Source organism: Canis lupus, chromosome 38 (assembly GCF_003254725.2).
Source record: "Canis lupus dingo isolate Sandy chromosome 38, ASM325472v2, whole genome shotgun sequence".
NCBI lineage: Eukaryota > Metazoa > Chordata > Mammalia > Carnivora > Canidae > Canis > Canis lupus.
In genome coordinates, this window is record NC_064280.1 from 15,372,742 (window position 1) to 15,394,715 (window position 21,974).

At 39.4% G+C, this 21,974-nt stretch overlaps 1 protein-coding gene across 1 annotated transcript in view; it reads left to right on the forward strand.

The window, feature by feature from the left end:
* IARS2 (isoleucyl-tRNA synthetase 2, mitochondrial) overlaps positions 1-21,974 on the forward strand; it is a 62,185-nt gene continuing 40,211 nt past the window's right edge. Inside the window, exons 1-8 of the mRNA XM_025420974.3 lie at positions 1-462; positions 1,867-1,989; positions 19,480-19,639; positions 20,473-20,621; positions 20,702-20,751; positions 20,833-20,942; positions 21,025-21,115; positions 21,668-21,783. Coding sequence (XP_025276759.1) covers positions 211-462; positions 1,867-1,989; positions 19,480-19,639; positions 20,473-20,621; positions 20,702-20,751; positions 20,833-20,942; positions 21,025-21,115; positions 21,668-21,783 — 1,051 coding nt within the window. The 5' untranslated portion in view covers positions 1-210. The remainder of the gene's footprint in view (positions 463-1,866; positions 1,990-19,479; positions 19,640-20,472; positions 20,622-20,701; positions 20,752-20,832; positions 20,943-21,024; positions 21,116-21,667; positions 21,784-21,974) is intronic.

Below are 21,974 nucleotides of genomic sequence, written 5' to 3' on the forward strand. Positions count from 1 at the left end.
GTTGCAGCCAAGCCCCGCGGTGGCCGCGTTCCCGCGGTCTCTGGGAAGGGCCTGCTTCCCGCCCCTTCCGTGCCCCGCGCGCGTGCGCACTCCGGCAGAGCTCGTGGAGGTGCTTTGGGGTCCCGGTTCCCCGGAGCCTCGGCCGGTCTGACCCCCCCCTCCCCTCGGCGGAGGACCTGGCGCTCACCGGGCGGCCGGGGTTGGCCCGCCATGCGTTGGGGGCTGTACCCGCGCGGCCCGGGGGCAGCGGCTCTGGCCGCGGCCCGGAATTTTTGGGCGCGGCCCCGCCTTCGCTGCCACCCGCGGGGGCGAGGGACGGCGCGGTGGGTCAGCGGCGCCAGCAACCAGCCGCAGAGCTCGAGTAATGGCCGGTATCGGGACACGGTGCTGCTGCCGCAGACCAGCTTCCCCATGAAGCTGCTGGGCCGCCAGCAGCCCGACACGGAGCTGGAGATCCAGCAGGTGGGCAGGGAGGCCGGCCCGGCCGCGCGGAGGGAGGCGGGCGGCACCCCGGGGGGTGGGACGGGGCCGCGGGCTCGGTGACGCGACCGGTGCGAGCAGGGGGCCCTCGGGCTCTCTTACTTGAAAACCTCGGGGCAGTCCCTGTCCGAGGTGGCGGGTCCCAGAGCAGAGTATTTGTTATTAAGGGGGCGGGGGGGGGGATGCTCCCATAGCAGCACCGCACTGAATGGAAGTACCCCCCACCTTTTTATTTATTTTTATTTTTTTAATCTTCAGAGCACATTAATTATAGTTTTGGACCTTGGATATGACAAATGCTTGCATAAGGTGCACGCATAATTCTTTTTGTAATTTGTTTTTGCAGATTACACCATTTGTAAAACCTCACCTTTTTAAAGGCAAAAAACCGAGTTGAATTTGGACACTTTTCCAAGTGGCTTGTGGAAAGCAAATTAACATTGGACACATACAAATAAAAATTCGGTCCCGTGGGCAAGTTGAAAGTGATTTTTGTGGTGTCACCGGGCGCCTAGTGGGAATTCTGACTTTTTTTTGCAGAAGAGAGTAGCTGAACTTCACGTCCTCAGAGGCCCCTTCCTGAGATGTGCATCTGCCTCCTGTACCTAGACAACTTCCTGAGGGTAGACTCACATGTTACTTTCTCTGATTCTGGAGTCTTTAGGATTCCCGATATTCCCCGATAATTCGGCTTATGTTGGTTAAGCAACTTTGCTTAGCCTGGATGGTCTTAGGGCATTTATCAGAGTTCTAGACTCATAAACCTGTTTTGGCCATCTACTTTTAAAAAGGGTTTTACTCAGTACCACGGATATGCCAGAAACGGTAATAATTTCAGATGTTTTCTCATGTAATTTTCACACCAGCTCTGCGAATCATGAACATTCATCATTAACATTTTTTTTTCTCAAGTAAAGGAACAAGCCCATAAAGGGCAAAGTGACGGGGCCAGGGGTACACAGTAGGTGAGAGAAGGGGGGTAGGGCTGCCAGTGAGGGGTGTTGGGATTTGGAGGGTAGCAAGTGCCGAGGCCACAGGAAAGCAAGAATAAGAGTCGGGGAGAGGGGACTGGGGTGCAGTCTACAGGCCGGTCCACTTGTGTCCACCAAGGAGTGGAGGGTGGGGAGCGCTGAGAGACGGGCCAAGATTTGGTGGTACTGACCTCTGTGGGGTCCTGTTTACCATGTAAAGAGCTTACACTTCAATGTGGAGCCTGTGGGGAAACTATCAAAAAGTTTTGAATAATGAGGACTCAGATGTGTATTGGGCTTTAGAGTTGAATACGTTGTTATGAGATAATAAGCAAACGCTGGCTGTTATTTATGGTAAGATTCAGGGGGGTATGTATTTGGTTGTCGTTCAGACATTGTGGTTCTTTTTACACAGAAATGTGGATTTTCAGAACTTTATTCGTGGCAAAGAGAAAGAAAAGTAAAAACAGAATTTTGTCTTCATGATGGACCTCCTTATGCAAACGGTGACCCCCACGTTGGACATGCTTTAAATAAGGTAAATTGTACTTACAAGGCTTGAGGGGAAAACCTTTGTTTAAGTATATGTTACAAAAAATGTATATCCTGATTTTATGACAGTTACGTTAATTTGCATTGCTAGGTAAAACTAGATGTCTTTGAGTAGGCTCCATGCCCAATGTGGAGCCCAGTGAGGGGCTTGAACTCACAGCCCTGAGATAAGACCTAAGCTGAGGTCAAGAGTCAGATGCTCAACCAACTGAGCCGCCCCAGGCGCCCCAAAACTAAAATATCTTAATAGAAAGCAGCAATAAACAGTTGGATTTTTTTTTAAAGATTTTATTTATTTATTCATGAGAGACACACACAGAGAGAGAGGCAGAGACGTAGGCAGAGGGAAAGGAGGCTTCCTGCAGGGAGCCCAACGTGGGATTCCATCCTGGGACTCCAGGATCATGCCTTGGGCTGAGGGTGCTACACCGCTGAGCCACCTGGGCTGCACTTAATGCTTTGTGAAAAATAACATCACTGGTATTTGCTTTGGGCTTATTATTATTTTATGCCAGTTAATATTTTAGTCAGTAAATAATTATCAAGCACCTACTATGTGCCAGGCATTTTTCTAGACTCGGAATTGCATTGAACAAAACAGCGATGTGTTTTTGTCTTTATGGAGCTTATCTCTGATCAGGAAAGACGTAATAACACAAATAAGTAAAAATGTTAGATAGTTGCTGTAGACTGAATCTATAAATGTTAGATAGTTGCTGTAGACTGAATATTTGCCCCCTAAATTTATATGTATAAGCCTAATAATCTCTAATGTAATGGTCCTTGGAATGGGGCGCCTTTGGGGGGTGATTAAGTCAGGAGGGCAGAGCCCTTAGCAGGAGATTCGCACCCTTACAGGAGAGACCCCAGAGAACTTCCCTGTCTCCCACATGCCCCTTGAGGTTAGAGCGAGAAGCTGCTGGGCTGAATCAGCCAGCACCTTGATCTTGTCCATTTTCTAATTGCAGGGTTTTTTTTTTTTATTGTTCTGTTTTGAGAGTTCTTTATATATATAGCCTAGGTATGAAACCTTTGTCACATATGTGGTTTGCAACTATTTCTTCCAGTCTGTAACTTATCTTTTCATCCTCTTAACAGAGTATGTTGAAGAGTAAAGTCCTTAACTTCTTTTTTTTTTTTTTTTTTTAAGATTTTATTTATTTATTTGACAGAGTGAGAGAGTACCCAAGCAGGGAGAGTAGCTGGCAGAGGGAGGGAGAGGGAGAAGCAGACTCCTTGCTGAGCAGGGAGCTCGGACTCGGGGCTGGATCCCAGGACCGTGGGATCATGACCTGACCTGAACCCAGAAACTTAACCAACTTAGCCACCCAGGCGCCTCAAATTTTTCTTTTTTTTTAAATAATCTCTACCCCTAGTGTGGGGCTCAAACTCATGACCTCAAACTCCGAAGAGCCGCATGCTCTTCTGACTGAGCCAAGCCAGGTGTTCCTAAAAGTTAATTTTGATGAAGTCCAGCTTATCAGTTTTTCCTTTTATGAATCATGCATGTAGTGTCATGTCTAAGAACTCTGTCAAGCCTTCAAACCTAAAGATTTTCTCCTGTATTTTTTCTACGACTTTTACATTTAAATCCATGATACATTTTGAGTTAACTTTTTTATGAGGTGTGAGTCTTACAGTGAGGGTTATTTTTTTTTTCCTGTGGATGTCTAGCACCATTTATTGACAAGGCTATTTCCCAAATGAGTTACCTTTGTACTACTGTCAAAAATCAGTTGGGCAAATATGTGTGGCTCTATTTCTGGATTCTCTGTTCTGTTCTATTAATCTATTTGTCTGTCCTGCTAATACCACAGTGTTGGTGACCGTAGCTACAGAATAAATCTTGAAATTGGGTAGTCTCTTTCTTCCATTTTATATTCAAAATTGCTTTAGCAGTGTCAGTTTCTTTGCTTTTCTATATACATTTTAGGATAATTTTTAAAAGAATATTTATATATTCGAGACACAGAGAGAGAGGCAGAGACACAGGCAGAGGGAGAAGCAGGCTCCTTGTAGGAAGCCCCATGCGGGACTCGATCCTGAGACCCTGGGATCACACCCTGAGCCAAAAGCAGACGCTCAACCTCCTGAGCCACCTATTTTTTTTTTTACTTCAGTATCAGAGAAATTCTCCCTGAGGAAGTGATTTTTAAGCACCGTTTTGAGAGTACTAGCAGGTACTAGGTCAATTATGTGAGGTGGATAATAAATAGCACCAGTATGCAATTTTTTGAGAGAACTAATTTTAGCCCCCTCCCATTTATTGAGACCTAAGTGACGTATAACATTGTATTAGTCTAAGGTGTACAATGTAATAATATATGTATATATCATTTAATGAATACCACAATTAGTTAACATCATTTTACTGCTTCTTTTATTTTGGATGCTTTTATTCCTTTTACTTGCCTATTTCTCTGGCAGGACCTGCAATACTATGTTGAATAGAAGTGATGAGAGTGTATTATTATTCATAATCTTAGAGGAAAAGCTTTCAACTTTTCACTTTTTAAAAAATAATATTTTATTTATTTATTCATGAGAGACTCAGAGAGAGAGGCAGAGACATAGGCAGAGGGAGAAGTGGGCTCCCTGCAGGGAGCCAGATGCAGGACTCGACCTCAGGACCCCGGGATCATGACCTGAGTCAAAGGCAGACACTCAACCACTGAGCCACTCAGGTGTCCTTCAACTTTTCACTGTTGAGTATGATGGTATCTGTCTGTGGGCTTATCATATGTGGTCTTTATTATGTTGAGGTACATTCCTTTTAAATCCACTCTGTTGAGAGTTTTTATCATGGAAGGCTGTTATATTTTGTCAGATGCTTTTTCTGCTTCTATTGAGATGATGGTAGGATTTCTGTCAACTTAGTGTTACCAGTTTTTTTGTGTATGTTGATCTATCCTTGAATACCAGGGATAAATCCCATTTGCTTTTGCTGTATCATCCTTTTATTTATTTATTTATTTTTAAAGATTTTATTTATTCACGAGAGACACAGAGAGGGGGGTGGTGCAGAGACACAGGCAGAGAAAGAAGCAGGCTCCATGCAGAAGCCCAATATGGGACTCGATCCCGGGTCTCCAGGATCACGCCCTGGGCTGAAGGCAGGCGCTCAGCTGCTGAGCCACCCAGGGATCCCCTGTATCATCCTTTTAAAGTACTGTTGAATTCCGTTTGTAGCGTTTTGTTGAGAACTTCTGCATCTTTATTCATCAAGGATTTTGGACTATAGTTTTCTTGTCATGTCCTTATCTGACTTTGGTATCATGGTAAATGTTGACCTTATATAATGAGTTTGGGAGTGTTCTCACCTCCTCAGTTTTTTGGATGAGTTAAAGGTTTGTCATTCATTCTTTTATAAATATTTGTTAGAATGAGTGAAGCCATATGGTCTTGGACTTTTCTTTGTTGAGAGGTTTTTAATTACTGATTCAGTCTCCTTACTTGTTACTGATCTATTCAGATTTTGTTTTTTCTTTTTAAAGATTTTATTTATTTATTCGTGAGAGACAGAGAGGCAGAGGGAGAAGCAGGCTCCATGCATGGAACCCGACATGGGACACAATCCCCGGTTTCCAGGATCCCGCGCTGGGCTGAAGGCGGCACTAAATCGCTAAGCTACCCAGGCTGCCCAATTTTCTGTTTTTTCTTAATTCAGTCCTGGGAGGCCAGCCTACCAGGGTTATCCAATTTCTTGGCACCTAATTGTTCATAATAGTCTCTTATGGTTCTTTTATTTTTCAAATATGGGTTGGAGTATCTCCTCTTTGGTTTATAATTTTATTTTATTTATTTGAGATCTTCTTGATAAGTCTAGCTAAAAGTTTGTCATTTTGTTTATCTTTTCAAAAAATCCATACTAAGTTTTGTTGTTTTCCTGTTTTCTGTTTCATTTATTTCTCTTCTAATGTTTGTTATTTCTTCTTTCTACAAACTTTGGGCTTAGTTTGTTCTTTTCTAGTTCCATGGGGATGTAAAGTTAGTCTGGGATCTTTCTTCCTTTTTAACGTAGGCACTAACTGCTATAAACGCCCCTACCATGGGACGCCTGGGTGGCTCAGTGGTTGGGCGTCTGCCTTCAACTCGGAGCATGATCTCAGGGCCAGGATCGAGTCCCTCATCAGGCTCCTTGCAGGAAGCTTGCTTCTCCCTCTGCCTGTATCTCTGCTTCTCTCTCTCTCTGTGTGTCTTTCATGAATAAATAAATAAAATCTTAAAAAGAAAAACTTCTCTCCCAGAACTGCTTTTGTTCCATTTCATAAGGTCTAGTACATTATGTTTCCATATTTGTTTGTTTTGATATTCTTATATGACCCATTGGTTTTTCAGAAATATATTATTTTCCACATATTTGTGAATTTTCTAGTTTTCTTCATATTACTGATTTCTAGTTTTATACCATGTGGTATGAAAAGATACTTGATGTGTTCCTAATCCTTCCACATTATAAGGACTTGTTTTGTAGCCTAATATATGATCCATCCTGGCCATTGTTCTGTGTGTGCTTGAGAAGAATGTATATTCTGCTGCTGGTAGATGGAGTGTTCTGTATATATGTTAGGTCCATTTAGTCTAAAGTACAGTTCAAGTCCAATGTGTCTCTACTGATTTTCTGTCTGTATGACTGACCTATTCATTGTTGACAAATGGGATATTGAAGTCCTTTACTGTTAATGTATTCTTGTCTTTTCAGATCTGTTAGTAGTTACTTAATATATCAGGTGCTCTGATGTTTGATGCACATATTTTTAAGACTTATATTCTTCTGATGAATTGACTCCTTTATCATTATGATAATTTTGTCTCTTGTTATAGTTTTTTTTTTAAGATTTTATTTCTTTGAGTGAAAAAGAGAGGGTGTGCACACATGAGGGGGGATGGGCAGGAGAAGAAGCAGACTCCCCCCTCCTCCCCCGAGCAGGGAGCCCGATGTGGGGCTTCATCCCAGGACCTAGGATCATGACCTGAACCGAAGACAGATGCTTAACTGCTTGAGCCACCCAGGCACCCCTCATTTAAAGTCTGATTTAAAGTCTGTTCTAAGATAAGTGTAGCTATATTGTTCTCTTTGGGTTTCTATTTGTATGGAATCTTTTTCTGTCCCTTCACCTGATCCCTATCTGTGTCCTTAAATCTTACAGGAGTCTCTTATAGGCAGCACAGTTGGGTCTTGTTTTTTCATCCATTCAGTCACTGTACATCTATTGATTGGTGATGTAATCCCATTTATATTTACAGTAATTATTAGTAGGCAAGGACTTACTAATGCCAACTTACTGTTTTTTGTTTGTTCCTTTCTATCTCCTTTGTAAATTGATTTTTTTTTCATAGTGGTATGTTTTGATTACCTTATCTATATCTTTTATACATTTACTGAAGGCTTTTACTTTGTTATTATTGATAAAATTTAGAAATTTTGGAGTTCATGAGAGAATGACTAAGAGAAATCTTTTTTTTTTTTTTTTTTTTTTAGAAAATTCTTGAGACATTTTTGGTACAGAAAGGTGACTTTATTATAGTGTGGGGACAGAACTCGTGGGCAGAAAGAGCTGCACTGGGGTTGTGAGAAGCAACTGATTATATACTTTTTAATTAGTGGGGGTTAGGGATAGTGTAAGTCTCTAAGGAATTTGGAAGCAAGGCTTTCAGGACCTTGAGGGGCTAGCTGCTGTTAAGGTAAGGTTACTTTTAGTTTTTAGCAAAACATAAACATTAAGACACTAAGGCAGCCGTGAGTTCCTTGAAGAAGGTCATTCTCTGCATGATACAGGGGTCTATCAGTAGGCTGCAAACTGTAGGCAGATTTATTTACTTATTTAAAGATTTTATTTAGTTAAGAGGGAGAGAGAAAAAGCATGAGTTGGGAGAGGGGCAGAGGGAAAAGTAGTGCAGAACCCAGTGCAGGGCTTGATCCCAGGACCCTGAGAAAAAGTCAGATTTAAGGACTGAGACACCCATGTGTTCCAGGAGATTTAAGTTAAGCTTCATTTCTCTTGCCTTTGTTTCCCTCATCAATTACTATGAATCTTACATAAAACCTAATAGTCTTCTAAGCTTGCAGCAACTTAACTTCAATTATATACAAAACTTCTATCCTTTTACTACTTCCAACACATTTTTTTTTTTTTTTTAATGATAGTCACAGAGAGAGAGAGAGAGAGGCAGAGACATAGGCAGAGGGAGAAGCAGGCTCCATGCACCGGGAGCCCGACGTGGGATTCGATCCCGTGTCTCCAGGATCGCGCCCTGGGCCAAAGGCAGGCACTAAACCGCTGCACCACCCAGGGATCCCCTTGTTTTATGTTTTGATGTCATAATTTACATCTTTTTATATTGTGTGTTTACTAACAAGTTATTGTAGCTACATTAAATGTACATTAGTTACATTTAATACTTCTGTCCTTAGGGCTTTACTTATTTATTTTTTTTGGAGAGAGAAAAAGCATGTGATCAGTGGTGAGGGAGAGGGAGAGAGAGAATCCTAAGCCGACTCCACACCCAGTGCCGAGCCTGATGCGGTGCTCAATCCCATGACCCTGAGATCATGATTTGAGTCGAAAGGAAGAGCTGGATGCTTAACCGTTAAGGCTGAGCCACTAAGGTGCCCCTGTCTTTTGGTCTTTATGTTAGAGTATGGCATAAATGCACCAACATAATATACTGTTGGGGTATTTTGAATTTGACTATATACTCACCTTTGTTATTTTTGTGTTTTCCTGGTAGTAAATAGCATCCCTTCGCTGCAGCTTGAAGAGCTCCTTTCAGAATTTCTTATGTGGTAGGTCTAGGGGTGATGAACTCCCTCAGCATTTGTTTGTCTAGGAAAGTCTTTACATCTCCTTCATTTCTCAAGGACAGCTTTGCCAGGTAAAGTATTCTTAGTTGGAAATTTATTTGCAGCATTTTAATATGTCATTCCACTCTGTCCTGACCTGCAGGGGTTCTGGGGTTCTGCGGAGAAATCTGATAGCCTTATGGGGGGAGTCTCTGGTAATTGACAAGCTTTTTTCTTTTGTAGCTTTCAAGGTACCTACTTTGTCTTTGATTTTTGACAGTTTAATTATAGTGTGTCTTTTAGAATATCTCTGGGTTGCATTTATTTGGGAATGTATGAGCTTAGTGAACTTGGATATCCAAGTATCTCCCCAGTTTCCCAGTTTTAGGAAGTTCTCAGCTAGTTCCTCCTCCCTCCTTTCCTTCCCTTCCCCTTCCCCTTCCCCTTCCCCTTCCCCTTCCCCTTCTCTTTCTTTCTTTCTTTCTTTCTTTCTTTCTTTCTTCTTTCTTTCTTTCTTTCTTTCTTTCTTTGAGATTTATTTATTTATTCATGAGAGACACACACAAAAAGGCAGAGACATAGGCAGAGGGAGAAGCCAGCTCTCTGTGGAGAGCCCAATGTGGGACTCGATCTCAGGACCCTGGGATCATGACCTGAGCTAAAGGCAGATGCTCAGCCACTGAACCACCCAGGTGCCCCTAGTTTATCTTTAAATAAACTTTCTGATTCTTTTTTCCCCCTCTCTTTTCCTTCTGGGATTTTCATAAAGCATAGATTTTCTTTTTTAAGTGGTTTCAAATTATTTCTGAAGAAATAAAGTTATTTCTTTATTCCTTTTCACTCTTGTATCTTTTGTACCTTCAGCTGGATATTTTCAAATGATCTAGCTTTGATTTCACTGATTCTTTCTTCTGATGGTTCCTGTGGGCTGTTGAAGCTCTCCATTGAATTCGACACTTCTCCAGCTCCAAAATGTATTGTTGGTTCTTTATTCTTTTCTATCTCTGGATTGAACTTTTTATTATGTTCTTATATTGTTTTTCTGATTTTGTTAAATTGTGTATGTCTGATCTCTTATTGCTCTTGGAGCATCTATGGGACAGTTGCTTTAATTGTTTGTCAGGCAGTTTGTGGCTTTTCATTTCTGTATGTGTTTATGTGTGTTTTACTAGAAGATTACTTAGTTCCTCTGACAGGGTCATGTTTCCTTGGTTCTTTGTGATTCCTGTAGCCTTGTGTAGTTGACTATGCATTTGAAGAAGCAATCACTTCTTCCAGGCTCTGGAAAGACATATAGATGGGAGCATGCTGGAGTGTGCTGTGGTGTGGGGTACAGTGTTTGAATGTGTGTGGCCATCCTAGCTTAGGGATGGGGGCGTAGTATCATGTTTGCTCAGGCAGCTGGGGTCCTCATCAGCAATAGTGTGACCATCAGTAAGATCTGTAGATGGTTCACCATGAATATATGGGCTTTTGGAGTCCTCAGCAATGCTTCCAGGTCCATTGGCCGGGGACCAAGGCAGGTGGTAATGGTGGCCTAAGCCAGTGATCTGCCCACACTTGGTTGTGGTGGGGGGCTGGCTGTAGGTGCCAATGTGGTGGTAAGGGCCAGCTGCAGACATAGGCAGTGGTGATGGTCAGAAGCAGGAACAGTGTCCAGGATCACCTTCAGGTAAATAGCTCAGGGGCGCTGGCTGTTAGTGTGTACAACTGTGACTGCTCTGGCTAGCCACATGCCTATGCAAGGTCAAGGAGGTTGGTCATGGAAAATTGAGGCTGCTGGCACACAAGTCAGTGAAAGGAATCAGGGCCAGATCCAGACCTATAAACAGTGGGGAGCTTGGCTGTCAGCATGCATTTATGTGACTGCAGGGGCTAGTTACAGGCACCCACAGCAATGCAGGCCAGGGATGGTAGTCAGGTTGGAGCTGGGCCTGCGGGGGAAGCAGCTGCGGGAGCCTCGGTTGTTGGCATGTTGTTGTGTAACTGCAGACATTAGCCTCCTGTATGTGCACAGCAGTGGATGCTGGTAATGAGAAATACTTCTTTTTTTTTTTTTAATTTTTTATTTATTTATGATAGTCACACAGAGAGAGAGAGAGAGAGAGAGAGGCAGAGACACAGGCACAGGGAGAAGCAGGCTCCATGCACTGGGAGCCCGACGTGGGATTCGATCCGTGTCTCCAGGATCACGCCCTGGGCCAAAGGCAGGCGCCAAACCGCTGCGCCACCCAGGGATCCCGAGAAATACTTCTTTACGTGTGTTGTAGACTTTTTTGTTAGAAACTGGGCATTTTAGATCATAAGTTGTGATAAATCTGAATAACAGTCTCTTGGACTCCATTCCCCCTCCCAGCTTTTAATTGAAATTAATAAAACAGTTGGAAATTTTCAGAGTAAGATAGATGGGTTTTGTCTGAAAATTACCAACTGTTTTCTCTGTTGTTTTCAACGACACCTCAGGGCATAAACTGTCCTGTAGACTAATCCATCAAATTTGGGATCCTTTAAAATATTAGGTCCTGGGGTGTTAGTGTTTGACATTTGTTCGGATCCCAGGAGGGCTCCTCCCAGCTGTCTCTTCTGGTTTTCTTCTGCAAACTAGCTGACTTAGATTTTAACCTGTGTCATCTTGAATCTATAAACCTTCCAGCTGTGTTTCCCCACAGCCTCCACTCTTTTTGACAGCCCCTTAGGCTTGAATTTCTCTATGTTCTGTTGCTGGGAAGAGATTAAAAGCTATTGGTTTTACTGCCTATTCCTCTCCTCAGAGAAAATCACCCAGCCAAGGCTCTGGAGCTGAGAGTGGGGACAACTGTATACTTCTCTGTGAGAGATACCCCTACTTTAGAGTTCAGCACTTGTGGGAGAGTCAGCAGTCTGTGATCTTGAACTGCCTTTCCTGTTGTGGAACCACCATTTTATGAGCCTGAACAAGTAGGATTGGAGCCCCGGTGTTCCCAGCGGACTTGTACCCAAAGTAGAGTTTCTGTTCCATGAGTGGGAGCCAAGTGGAGGGAGTCCCTTACCTCTTAACTGCACTTGCCTGGAAGTTAGCCTCAGCAGCAGCAGGTGGCTGGGGCAGAGACATAAATGCAGACATAAATGCTTGCCCTTCCTAGGGAAAATAGCCCTCCAGCTGAGAGCTGGAGCAAGAGGAGCCCTGGGTTCTTGGCAGCACCAGTCTGACGTTGATTCTCTGCCTCACGGAACTGGCAGGCTGGAGAGAAAGAATGGCCTTGAGTCAAATGCCAAGGACTCTCACTTCTCTGACAAATTTTTGTAGAATTTTTGTTATATAGATGTTTCTTCATCTGGATGATGGGCCATATATCCAAGAGCTTTAAAGATTGGGTTTTAAAATTATTTCTCCAAAAAAAAATAAAAATAAAAATAAATAATTTCTCCAGGAATGCCTGGGTGGCTCAGTGGTTGAGCATCTGCCTTTGACTCCAGGCATGATCTCAGAGTCCCGGCATTGATTCCCGTATCAGGCTTCCTGTAGGGAGCCTACCTTTCCCTCTGCCTGTGTCTCTGTCTCTCTCTTTGTGTCTCTCATGAATAAATAAAATCTAAAAAAAAAAAAAGATGAACTAGCTGAAGGGCACCTAAATGGCTCAGTGGTTGAGCATCTTTAAAAAAAAAATTTAAATTTATTTCCCCAGTTTTACTAGGAAGTTTGTCCATATAGTTCCTTGCACTGTCATTCTTAAGGTCAAACTCTGTCTCATTGAATTTTCTCTTTTATTGTTTTTAATTACATTGACACTATTTTTTTAAAATTATTATTTCTTTGTTTCTGCTTGCTTTGGGTTCATTTGTTCTTTTTGTAGTTTCTTGAGGTGAGATTTTACATTTTTGATCAGATTTTCTGTCTTTTCTAGCATATGCATTTTATTGCTATAAATTTTTGTCAGCACTTCTGTAGATTGTGTTCCACAAATTTTGACATGTATTTAGTTAATATTTTTATTCAGTTCATTGTATTTTGCGATTTCTCTTGAGAATTCTTTTTTGGTCCATGAGTTATTTAGAAGTGTATTTGCCTTTCCATCCCTTTACCCTCCCATATTTATAACATGTCTTATGTGTATTTCTATACATATGTTTCTGTCTCCATAAGGTAGTGTTTGATAGTTATTTTTTCAACTGTGAAACATAAGTTGAAGATTTGAGTAAACAGATTATAATATTTACTCGTATTTCTATCATATCCTTTCTTGCTTCTTTGTGTTTCCGCATTCCTTTATTGTTTTCCTTCTATTTAGAGAGTTTCCTGTAGTTTTTCCTTAGGGCAGGTCTGCTGGTCAAAGATCATCTTTGTTTTCCTGCATCTGATAATGTCTTGATTTTCCTTTTATCCTTCAAGTATATTTTTGCTACACTTAGGATTTTGGATTGACCGTGTTTTTTTTTTTTTTTTTTCCAGCACTTGAAAAATATTGTACTACTTGCTTCTGGCCTCCATATTTTCTGATGAAAACTCTACTGTAATTCAGATTATTTTTCAAGTGTAAGCAAGGTGTCATTTCTCTCTCTCTCTCTCTCTCTCTCTTATTTTTTTATTTTTATTTTTTGTTTTTTTTTATTTTTTTTTTCTCTCTCTCTCTTTTAAAGTCTTATTCACTTAAAGTAATCTCTACATCACACAGGGACTTGGAACTCACACCCCTAAGATCAAGAATCCCATGCTTTTCTAGCTGAGCCAGCCAGGTGCCCCACTCTCTAATGTCTCTTAAGATGTTTTCATTTTCGAAAGTTTAATGATAGTGTCTCTTGGTGTGGATTTCTTTAGATTTGTCATGTTGGACATCATTCAGCTTCTTGAATTTGAAGGCATGTATCTTCAACCAGTTTGTGTTGTTTCTGGCCGTTACTGTTTCATTTCTAACTAAAGTCTCCTTTCAGGACAGCAGTGACACCAGTGTTTGATCTTTTGTGATAGTCCCACAACTCCTTGATTTTCATTTTTTCCCCCTGTCTTTTCTCCTCTTTGCTTTTTAGATTAACTTATCATTCAGTTGTGAAGTTTAGTGGTTTTTTTTTTTTTTTTTTTAGTTTAGTGGTTTTTATCTTTGTCTCCTCCATTCAATATGCAAGCCTATCCATTGAGTTTCTTTTTTCTTTTCTTTTTTATTTTTTTTTAAGATTTTATTTATTTATTCACGAGAGACACAGAGAAAGAGAAGCAGAGACAGAGGGAGAAGCAGGCTTCATGCAAGGGGCCCAATGTGGGACCCGATTCTGGGACTGCAGGATCACGCACTGAGCTGAAGGCAGACGCTCAACCACTGAGCCACCCAGGTGTCCCATCCATTGAGTTTCTATTTCAGTTATTGCTTCACTTTTAAAGTTATTTTCACGTATAAAATTTACAGTTGATGTTCCAGTTAAACCTCAGTTTAAAAAATACCATTTATTTTTTCTCTTTCAACAAATTCTTTGAGGCTTTTTATTTTTTCATATTTTTCAATTATGTTCACAACTGTTTAACCATTTTTATCATGGTTGCTTTAAAATCTTTTTCAGATTATTCTAACGTCTCTCTTATCTTAGTGTTGGTTATCTACTATCTTTTTATTCAGTTTTAGATATTTACTGTTGGTATGGTAAGTGAACTTTTATTGAAATCTTGACATTTTGTATTTTCTGAGAGTCTGAATTTTAAACACTTTTAGCAGCTTTTATTCACTGACACCTTTCCAGCAGAGGAATGTGAGCACTGTCTGGCTACTGCCAGGTGGGGTCAGAAATCCAGATTCTCTACTCAACCTCTTTTAAGACTAAGAAGAGGAGCTCCTTTTTTACTTCTCAGCAGGATAGGAATTCTACTTCTCCCTAAGCCTCCACGGTCACTGCCCAACTATAAAGTGCTAGTGTGCCATGTAACTGCTTTCTGCATGGTCTCTAGTGATACCAGGGCAGGAAGAGGTAGCCTTGTTACCACCGAGCAGTGGTGAACATTCCAACTCTGCATTAAGCCTCCTCTGAGTACCCCAGTGGAAATGGGAAGGGGTGCCTCATCGCTGCTGGGTGGGGGGTCCAGGCTCCTTACATGGTCTCCACTGACACTGTAGATGGGGTCTCATTGCCAGCTACAGGGATGTAGTCCCCACTTGCTACTTGATTTTCTTTAACAACATCTTGGCTGGGGAGGAGGGCTTAAAGATGCCTGTGACAGATTTACAAAGGTGGAAATCTAGGCTCTTTAGCTTTTGCTTGAAGGGCTGGCTGCTTAACTGGAGTAGAGCAGTTAGGCGTAATTTACACTGGTAGTGTATACTGGATGTCCTTAATGGGACTTGATTAAATAAATTTTGGTGATGAAGTACTACGGAATCTTAAAAGGAATTAGGTAGATATATCTGTACTGACATGAAAGATGTCCAAATATTATTAACTGAAGGAAGAAAAACAAATTTTAAGAGTGTTCTATTAGGATCTAATTTTGGAAAAAAATTTAAACCCAATATTTGTTATTACTAATATTTGTATTTTTTTTTTAAAGCAAAGATCCTGTGTTACTCTTTTTTTTGGGGGGGGAAGAACTTACTCTTATAGTCACAAACAACAAAGAAAATTAAAAAAAAATTTAATGTACTTAATGGTTAAACAGTAAATCTGGAAAGTAAATGTGTTTGAATAGTCAAAATTTAAAGAAAGACAAGGAACACATTGCTCTACCAGATAGGAATATAATGCAGCATTATCTATTCTGATGAATAAAACAAAATAGGTGTCTGGACCAGTCTTATCTGTTTTATTTTTATTTTTTTTATTTTTTTAAAGATTTTATTTATTTATTCATGAGAGACCAGAGAGAGAGAGAGAGGGAGAGAGACCGAGAGAGACAGAGAGAGAGAGAGAGACAGAGACACAGGCAGAGGGAGAAGCAGGCTCCCATGCAGGGAGCCTGACGTGGGACTTGATCCTGGGTCTCCAGGATCCCAACCTGGGCTGAAGGCAGCTGAGCCGCTGAGCCACCCAGGCTGCCCAGTCTTGTCTGTTTTAATACATTCTTGTTACTTATCATAGAGAACCTTCAAGAGGTATTATCTTTGCTTTAAAATTACTCCTTTTAGATTGTTTTCTCCATTTTATATTATTTAAGTCTGACTTATCCATTTGTCTTTTGGAACTTTCTGCTGCATGTGTTCAAAGAATTAAGACATTTTATTATTTTTTTTTTTGAATTAAGACATTTTAATTGGAAAAAATCTAGTTTCTTGTTTTTAATATACCCAATAAAATAATTTATCATAACAAAAATAAAAAAGAAAACTCTATTGTTCCAGATTCTTTTGGTTGCTAGGGATAGAAAGGCAACTCTTGAATAAATTAAGCAAAAATGGAAATTTATTGGCTTTAATATTAACTGTTCTTTTTTTAAGATTTTATTTATTTATTCATGAGAGACACACACAGAGGGACAGAGAGAGAGGCAGAGAGAGAGAGAGAGACGCAGAGAAAGAAGCAGGCTCCATGTAGGAAGCCTGATGTAGGATTCGATCCCGGGACTCTGGGATCACGCTCTGGGCCAAAGGCAGGTGCTCAATTGCTGAGCCACCCAGGTGTCCCAATATTAACTATTAAAGTCTAGAGATAGTTTCAGCTCCTTTCATGGCTGGATCCAGGGACTCAGATATTATTAGAGTTAGTTTTTCTCCATTTTTCACTCTTAAACATGGTTCCTCTTTTGATGCTTCCCATACCCTCATTCCCACCCTGCACATTTCTTAACATTTACAGGCTTATATTCTTCTATCTTCTCTTTTCCAGCAGTTTTTCCAAAAGTCCTGGATTGAATCTCTTTGTCCTGATTTGAGTCACAGGTCTGTCCCTGAATCAATCATTTTGGACTTGGGAATAGAATATGCTGAAGGCCACAGTGGATCATGTGTCCACCCTTGTAGCTAGAGTGGAGGGGAGTGAGCTCCATATGGATTGAGGAGAGAGGAGTTCTCTCTAAAAAACTGAGGCACTATACAAATCTGCCTCTCATGTGTATAGTTGGAGGTTTTGTTGAAGATTTTGGGCTCTTTGGAACTAGAGGAGGAACAGTTTTTGTTTTTCCTCAGACATACCATAGGTAGTCATGCTTGCTTACCTCCCTTGGAATGCATTTCCTTTTTTTTTTTTTTTTGGAATGCATTTCCCACGTATTCATTTAAATGGTACATTTTCTCATTTCCTTCATGTCTCTGTTCAGACTTCATCTCATCAGACTTTACTGATCTTCCTCTACAATAGCACTGCCACCACAACCAGCTCACATGCTATTTTCAAACTTTCAGCCTTTCTTTTTTCTTCGTAGTGAATGAATATGTTTATTTTCTGTCTTCATTTGAAAGACCTTGTCTCTCCTGTTTACTGCCATACTCTAAGTTCTTACAATAATTTTTGGCATATAGTAGGCATTCAAAATTTTTTTTTTTTTTAAGATTTTTTTTTTATTTATGATAGTCACACAGAGAGAGAGAGGCAGAGACACAGGCAGAGGGAGAAGCAGGCTCCGTGCACGGGGAGCCCGACGTGGGATTCGATCCTGGGTCTTCAGGATCGCGCCCTGGGCCAAAGGCAGGCGCCAAACCGCTGCGCCACCCAGGGATCCCTATAGTAGGCATTCAGAAATACGTCTTGAAACAAAGGAATACATGAGTATTGTGATAGGAAAAAGAAATGAGGACAGAGGATTATCATGAATAAAAGAGACCAGTGGTTCTTAAACATATGGAGGAACTTGTTTGGAGAGGACTGGTAAAACATTGTGTTTGCATCCCTGCTGTTCCTTTTACATGGGCTTCACATATAACCTTCCCTATAGGGACATTCATTATTAGCTGAAATGATTTCATTCTGCTGATACGGCCAAAAGCAACACTGTTCAGTAGAAACAATGCAGGCTACAAATGTAAGCCACGTAAGTTAAATTTTTTTTATTAGCTGCATAAAAAAAAAAAGAAGAAACAGATGAGCCTTATTTTTAACACTATATTTAACTCAGCATATCTAAGCTACCATTTTAATTTATAGCCACTGTGAAACTTTTTTTGAGATATTTCACATTCTATTTTTTTTGTACACAGTATTTGAAATCTGGTATATATTTTACATTTATGGTGCATTTCAATTTGGACTAGCCATGTTTTCAGTTGCTCAGTAGCCAACTGATAGCTAGTGGCTACTATATAAAGTGTTACAGTCTAGAGCATATATGTAGACATTCATTTCTTCCACAGATATTTTTAGACAGTGCCAGATACCATTCTAAATGCAGGGGATTTACTGGTGAAGAAGACAGATGAGATTTCAAGGAGTTTCTATTTTACTGGGAAGGGATAAATAATAACCAGAGAGAATAATTTCAAATAAGAATAAATGGGATGGAGGTTATTTGTGTATTGATTGATTTCAATAATATACCTACTGAAAGGGTACATATCTTGAGTGTGTATAATTAGATACATTTTTTATGTCTTGTGATTACTACCCAGGCCACAGGGCTTCCTCCTGCTGTTTGGTAAGTTCAAAAGTTAGAATTTTAATTGGGGGAAGCTGTGGGAAGAATATATAATATCTTTTCTAATTTTGATGGATATGGAAAGGAGGAAATAATTTTCCGGGCATTGTTTCATTTTGGGAAGAAGGAAATTGAGCTTGGAGCCAAATTGATCCTTTGCCTTTGATCTTCCATTTTATAATGGTAATATATTTTTAAAAGGCTCTGCTCCCCTCTAGTATCTAAAATGAACTAGGAAGGGAAAGTTTCCATACTCTAAGGACATTATGAGTTTTGCGTTGATTATATTCTATTTCTTAGTTGAAAATAAATAATATTGAGTTATTTCATGTTAATAATATTTTTAATTAGAGTAAAGCAAATTTATAAATGACTTATTTTTACTGTCTAGTTTTTTTCCTTTTTTTTTTTTTTTTTAAGATTTTTATTTATTCACGAGAGACAGAGAGAGAGAGAGAGGCAGAGACCCAGGCAGAAGGAGAAGCAGGCTCCATGCAGGGAGCCCGATGTAGGACTCGATCCCAGGTCTCCAGGATCATCACACCCTGGGCTGAAGGCAGTGCTAAACTGCTGAGCCACCTACCAGGGCTGCCCTACTGTCTAGTTTTTAAGAGGTCAAAATTTTTTCTTAAAAAAGCAGTATAGACTACTCTTCTGCATATCACAACTTTACAAACAAATTGGTAATTCTAGACATAGTATTTTTCACTTTGAAATCTTTTATTTGATTTGTTTTCTGGAGTTAATGGCATTTTAAAACTTCAAATATGTGTTACTTTTGTGTTTCTGTAGAACATGAGTTAATAAATTGAATAGGTTATTTTGTTTATATAAATCCTTTTAAAATTGAGCTTTCTCAGTGTTTTGCAATGATGAATATAACTGGTGCAAACCATAAGAGACTCTTAACTATAAGAAACAGGATTGCTGGAGGGAGGTTGTTGGGGGGAATAGGATAACAGGATAACTGGGTGATGGGCATTAAGGAGGGCATGCGATGTAATGAACACTGGGTGTTATATGCAACTCATGAATCACTAAATTCTACCCCTGAAACTAATAATATACACTGTATGTTAACTACATTGAATTTAAATTAAAAAAAATGTTTTAAAAAGGAATATAACTAGGTTACACATTTTGTATATAAATGATAATTATCATCTTCACAGATTTTGAAGGATATAGCCAATCGGTACCATATGATGAGAGGTTCCAAAATACATTTTGTGCCAGGCTGGGATTGTCATGGATTACCCATTGAAATAAAAGTATTATCAGAACTTGGTGGAAAAGCTCAGAATCTGTCAGCTGTGGAAATTAGAAAGAAAGGTAAATCTGTTTCTGTTTGAGAATGATTATTTTTAAATGCTGGTTCCTTAGAAAAGTCAGGGCTTACTCAAAGAGACTTTCTGTTGTTTTTTGTTTTTGTTTTTTTTGGCTATAATGGGATCTGTTAGAAACCCATTTTTGTCACGGAAAATGCAGATCTTGTTCAATTGACTTTTGAGAATTTACGTTCAGAGACTGAAGGAAAGATGTGTGAGCATTTGCGAGTCCATTTTTCAGTTCTTTGATCTTCATATTTTGTGAAATTATTACCGTGCTCAATGTTTTTATTTACTTTTCTGGCTGGAGCTTGTTGACCTATTTCAAGTGCTAGATTAAATCAGTTCTAGAATACAGATATATTTTTAAAATTAATCTCATTTGATCCTTTATTAGATTGGGACAGAGAGGAATCTTCTGTTCTTAAACTACTGTATATTTAGATATGATTGTGAAGATTTTTTACTTCACTGTAAAACATCTTATTATTGGCTTAACCTAGATGTACTGATTACTTTTTCTGTGTGTAATGAAATAAGAATCATTCTTTTATCTTTTCTCAGATTAAGAAGTATGAAGAATAATTTTTCCAGTTAATTTTTTTCTAAATGTAAGGTTATTAAGTCTGGAAAATATTTTTGAAATTCTAATTAATTTTAGAATTTGTTTTAGTTATCTTCTGAACACTTTTAACCTTTAGAATAATTTTTCTATTAAGTACATTTTATAGTATACATTGTGTATAATACCTCCATTTAGAGGCCTACGTTCTAAACCATGTTTAAGAGTTTCAATTTATTGTTTTTCAAATGCTTTTCTTTCTTAATTTTTTTTAGCTAGATCATTTGCTGAAGCAGCAATTAAGAAACAGAGATCAGCTTTTATTCGTTGGGGAGTAATGGCAGATTGGAATAATTGCTACTATACATTTGATGGAAAATATGAGGCCAAACAGTTGAGAATTTTCTACCAAATGTATGAGAAGGTGATGAAGTATTTTTTTTCCTTTGAGTATGTTATGTGTTATAAAATTCCAGCTTTCATGTAATATATTTGTCTTTATAGGGCTTGGTTTATCGATCTTACAAACCGGTGTTTTGGTCTCCCTCATCAAGGTATGTATGTGTTTTTGGTAGTTAAAGTGGAGAATTTTGTGAGTCCCTCAAATACTTACATCTAATATTCTTAAATCGTAGGACTGCATTGGCTGAAGCAGAACTTGAGTATAATCCTGAACATGTCAGTCGCTCAATATATGTAAAATTCCCTCTCCTGAAACCTTCTCCCAAGTTGGTATCTCTCATAGGTAAGATTTATTCGCTATTTGAGTTTATTAAAGTTACAGAATTGTAACATTTGCTAGTGTATTTGAAATTTTATTTTCACAGATGGGTCATCTCCTGTTAGTTTTTTAGTTTGGACCACCCAGGCTTGGACAATTCCAGCCAATCAAGCTGTTTGTTATATGCCAGACTCAAAGTAAGTATATTACTATATTTTTCATTTTATCCACAAATAGGATTGATTCCATCAATAGCAGTATTTTGGATTTATTTCATCTCATTGTTCACTTAAAATTTAATGAATGATATGTAGATTAGTTGTTATGTTCGTATAGATTTTATTAAGATTTAAATAATTCAGGGATCCCTGGGTGGCGCAGCGGTTTAGCGCCTGCCTTTGGCCTAGAGCGCGATCCTGGAGACCCGGGATCGAATCCCACATTGGGCTTCCGGTGCATGGAGCCTGCTTCTCCCTCTGCCTGTGTCTCTGCCTCTCTCTCTCTCTCTCTCTGTGTGTGACTGTCATAAATAAATAAAAATTAAAAAAAAAAAGATTTAAATAATTCCATTTAAGATCTCATTTTCACCTTTTTTGAAAAACGAAACAAATGTAAGGGATAAAGTTCTTGAAAGTATTGTTTTTTCAATTATGAAGTTAGTTTTCCTAAAATGATGTAAACCATTAAAATATTATCTGTGACTTTTCTTTTTTCATTATTATTAATTTTCTCTTAAAATTTTATTTTAGATACGCTATTGTGAAATGTTCCACATCTGGAGATCTGTACGTACTTGCTGCAGATAAAGTAACATCCGTTGCTTCTGCTTTGGAAACAACATTTGAGGTTATCTCAACATTTTCAGGTGAAGATTTATAGATACTCTAATGATCACAGTCATCAGAGTACCATTTGTTTTGAGTTTAGTACTTGCTGACTGTTTTGCATTGTGAATTGAAACAGATACGGTCTTTACCTTTCTAGAATATATTTTACATTGATTATACTAAAGGAAAATATATTAAGCATGATAGGAGTATAGAAAATATGAACATT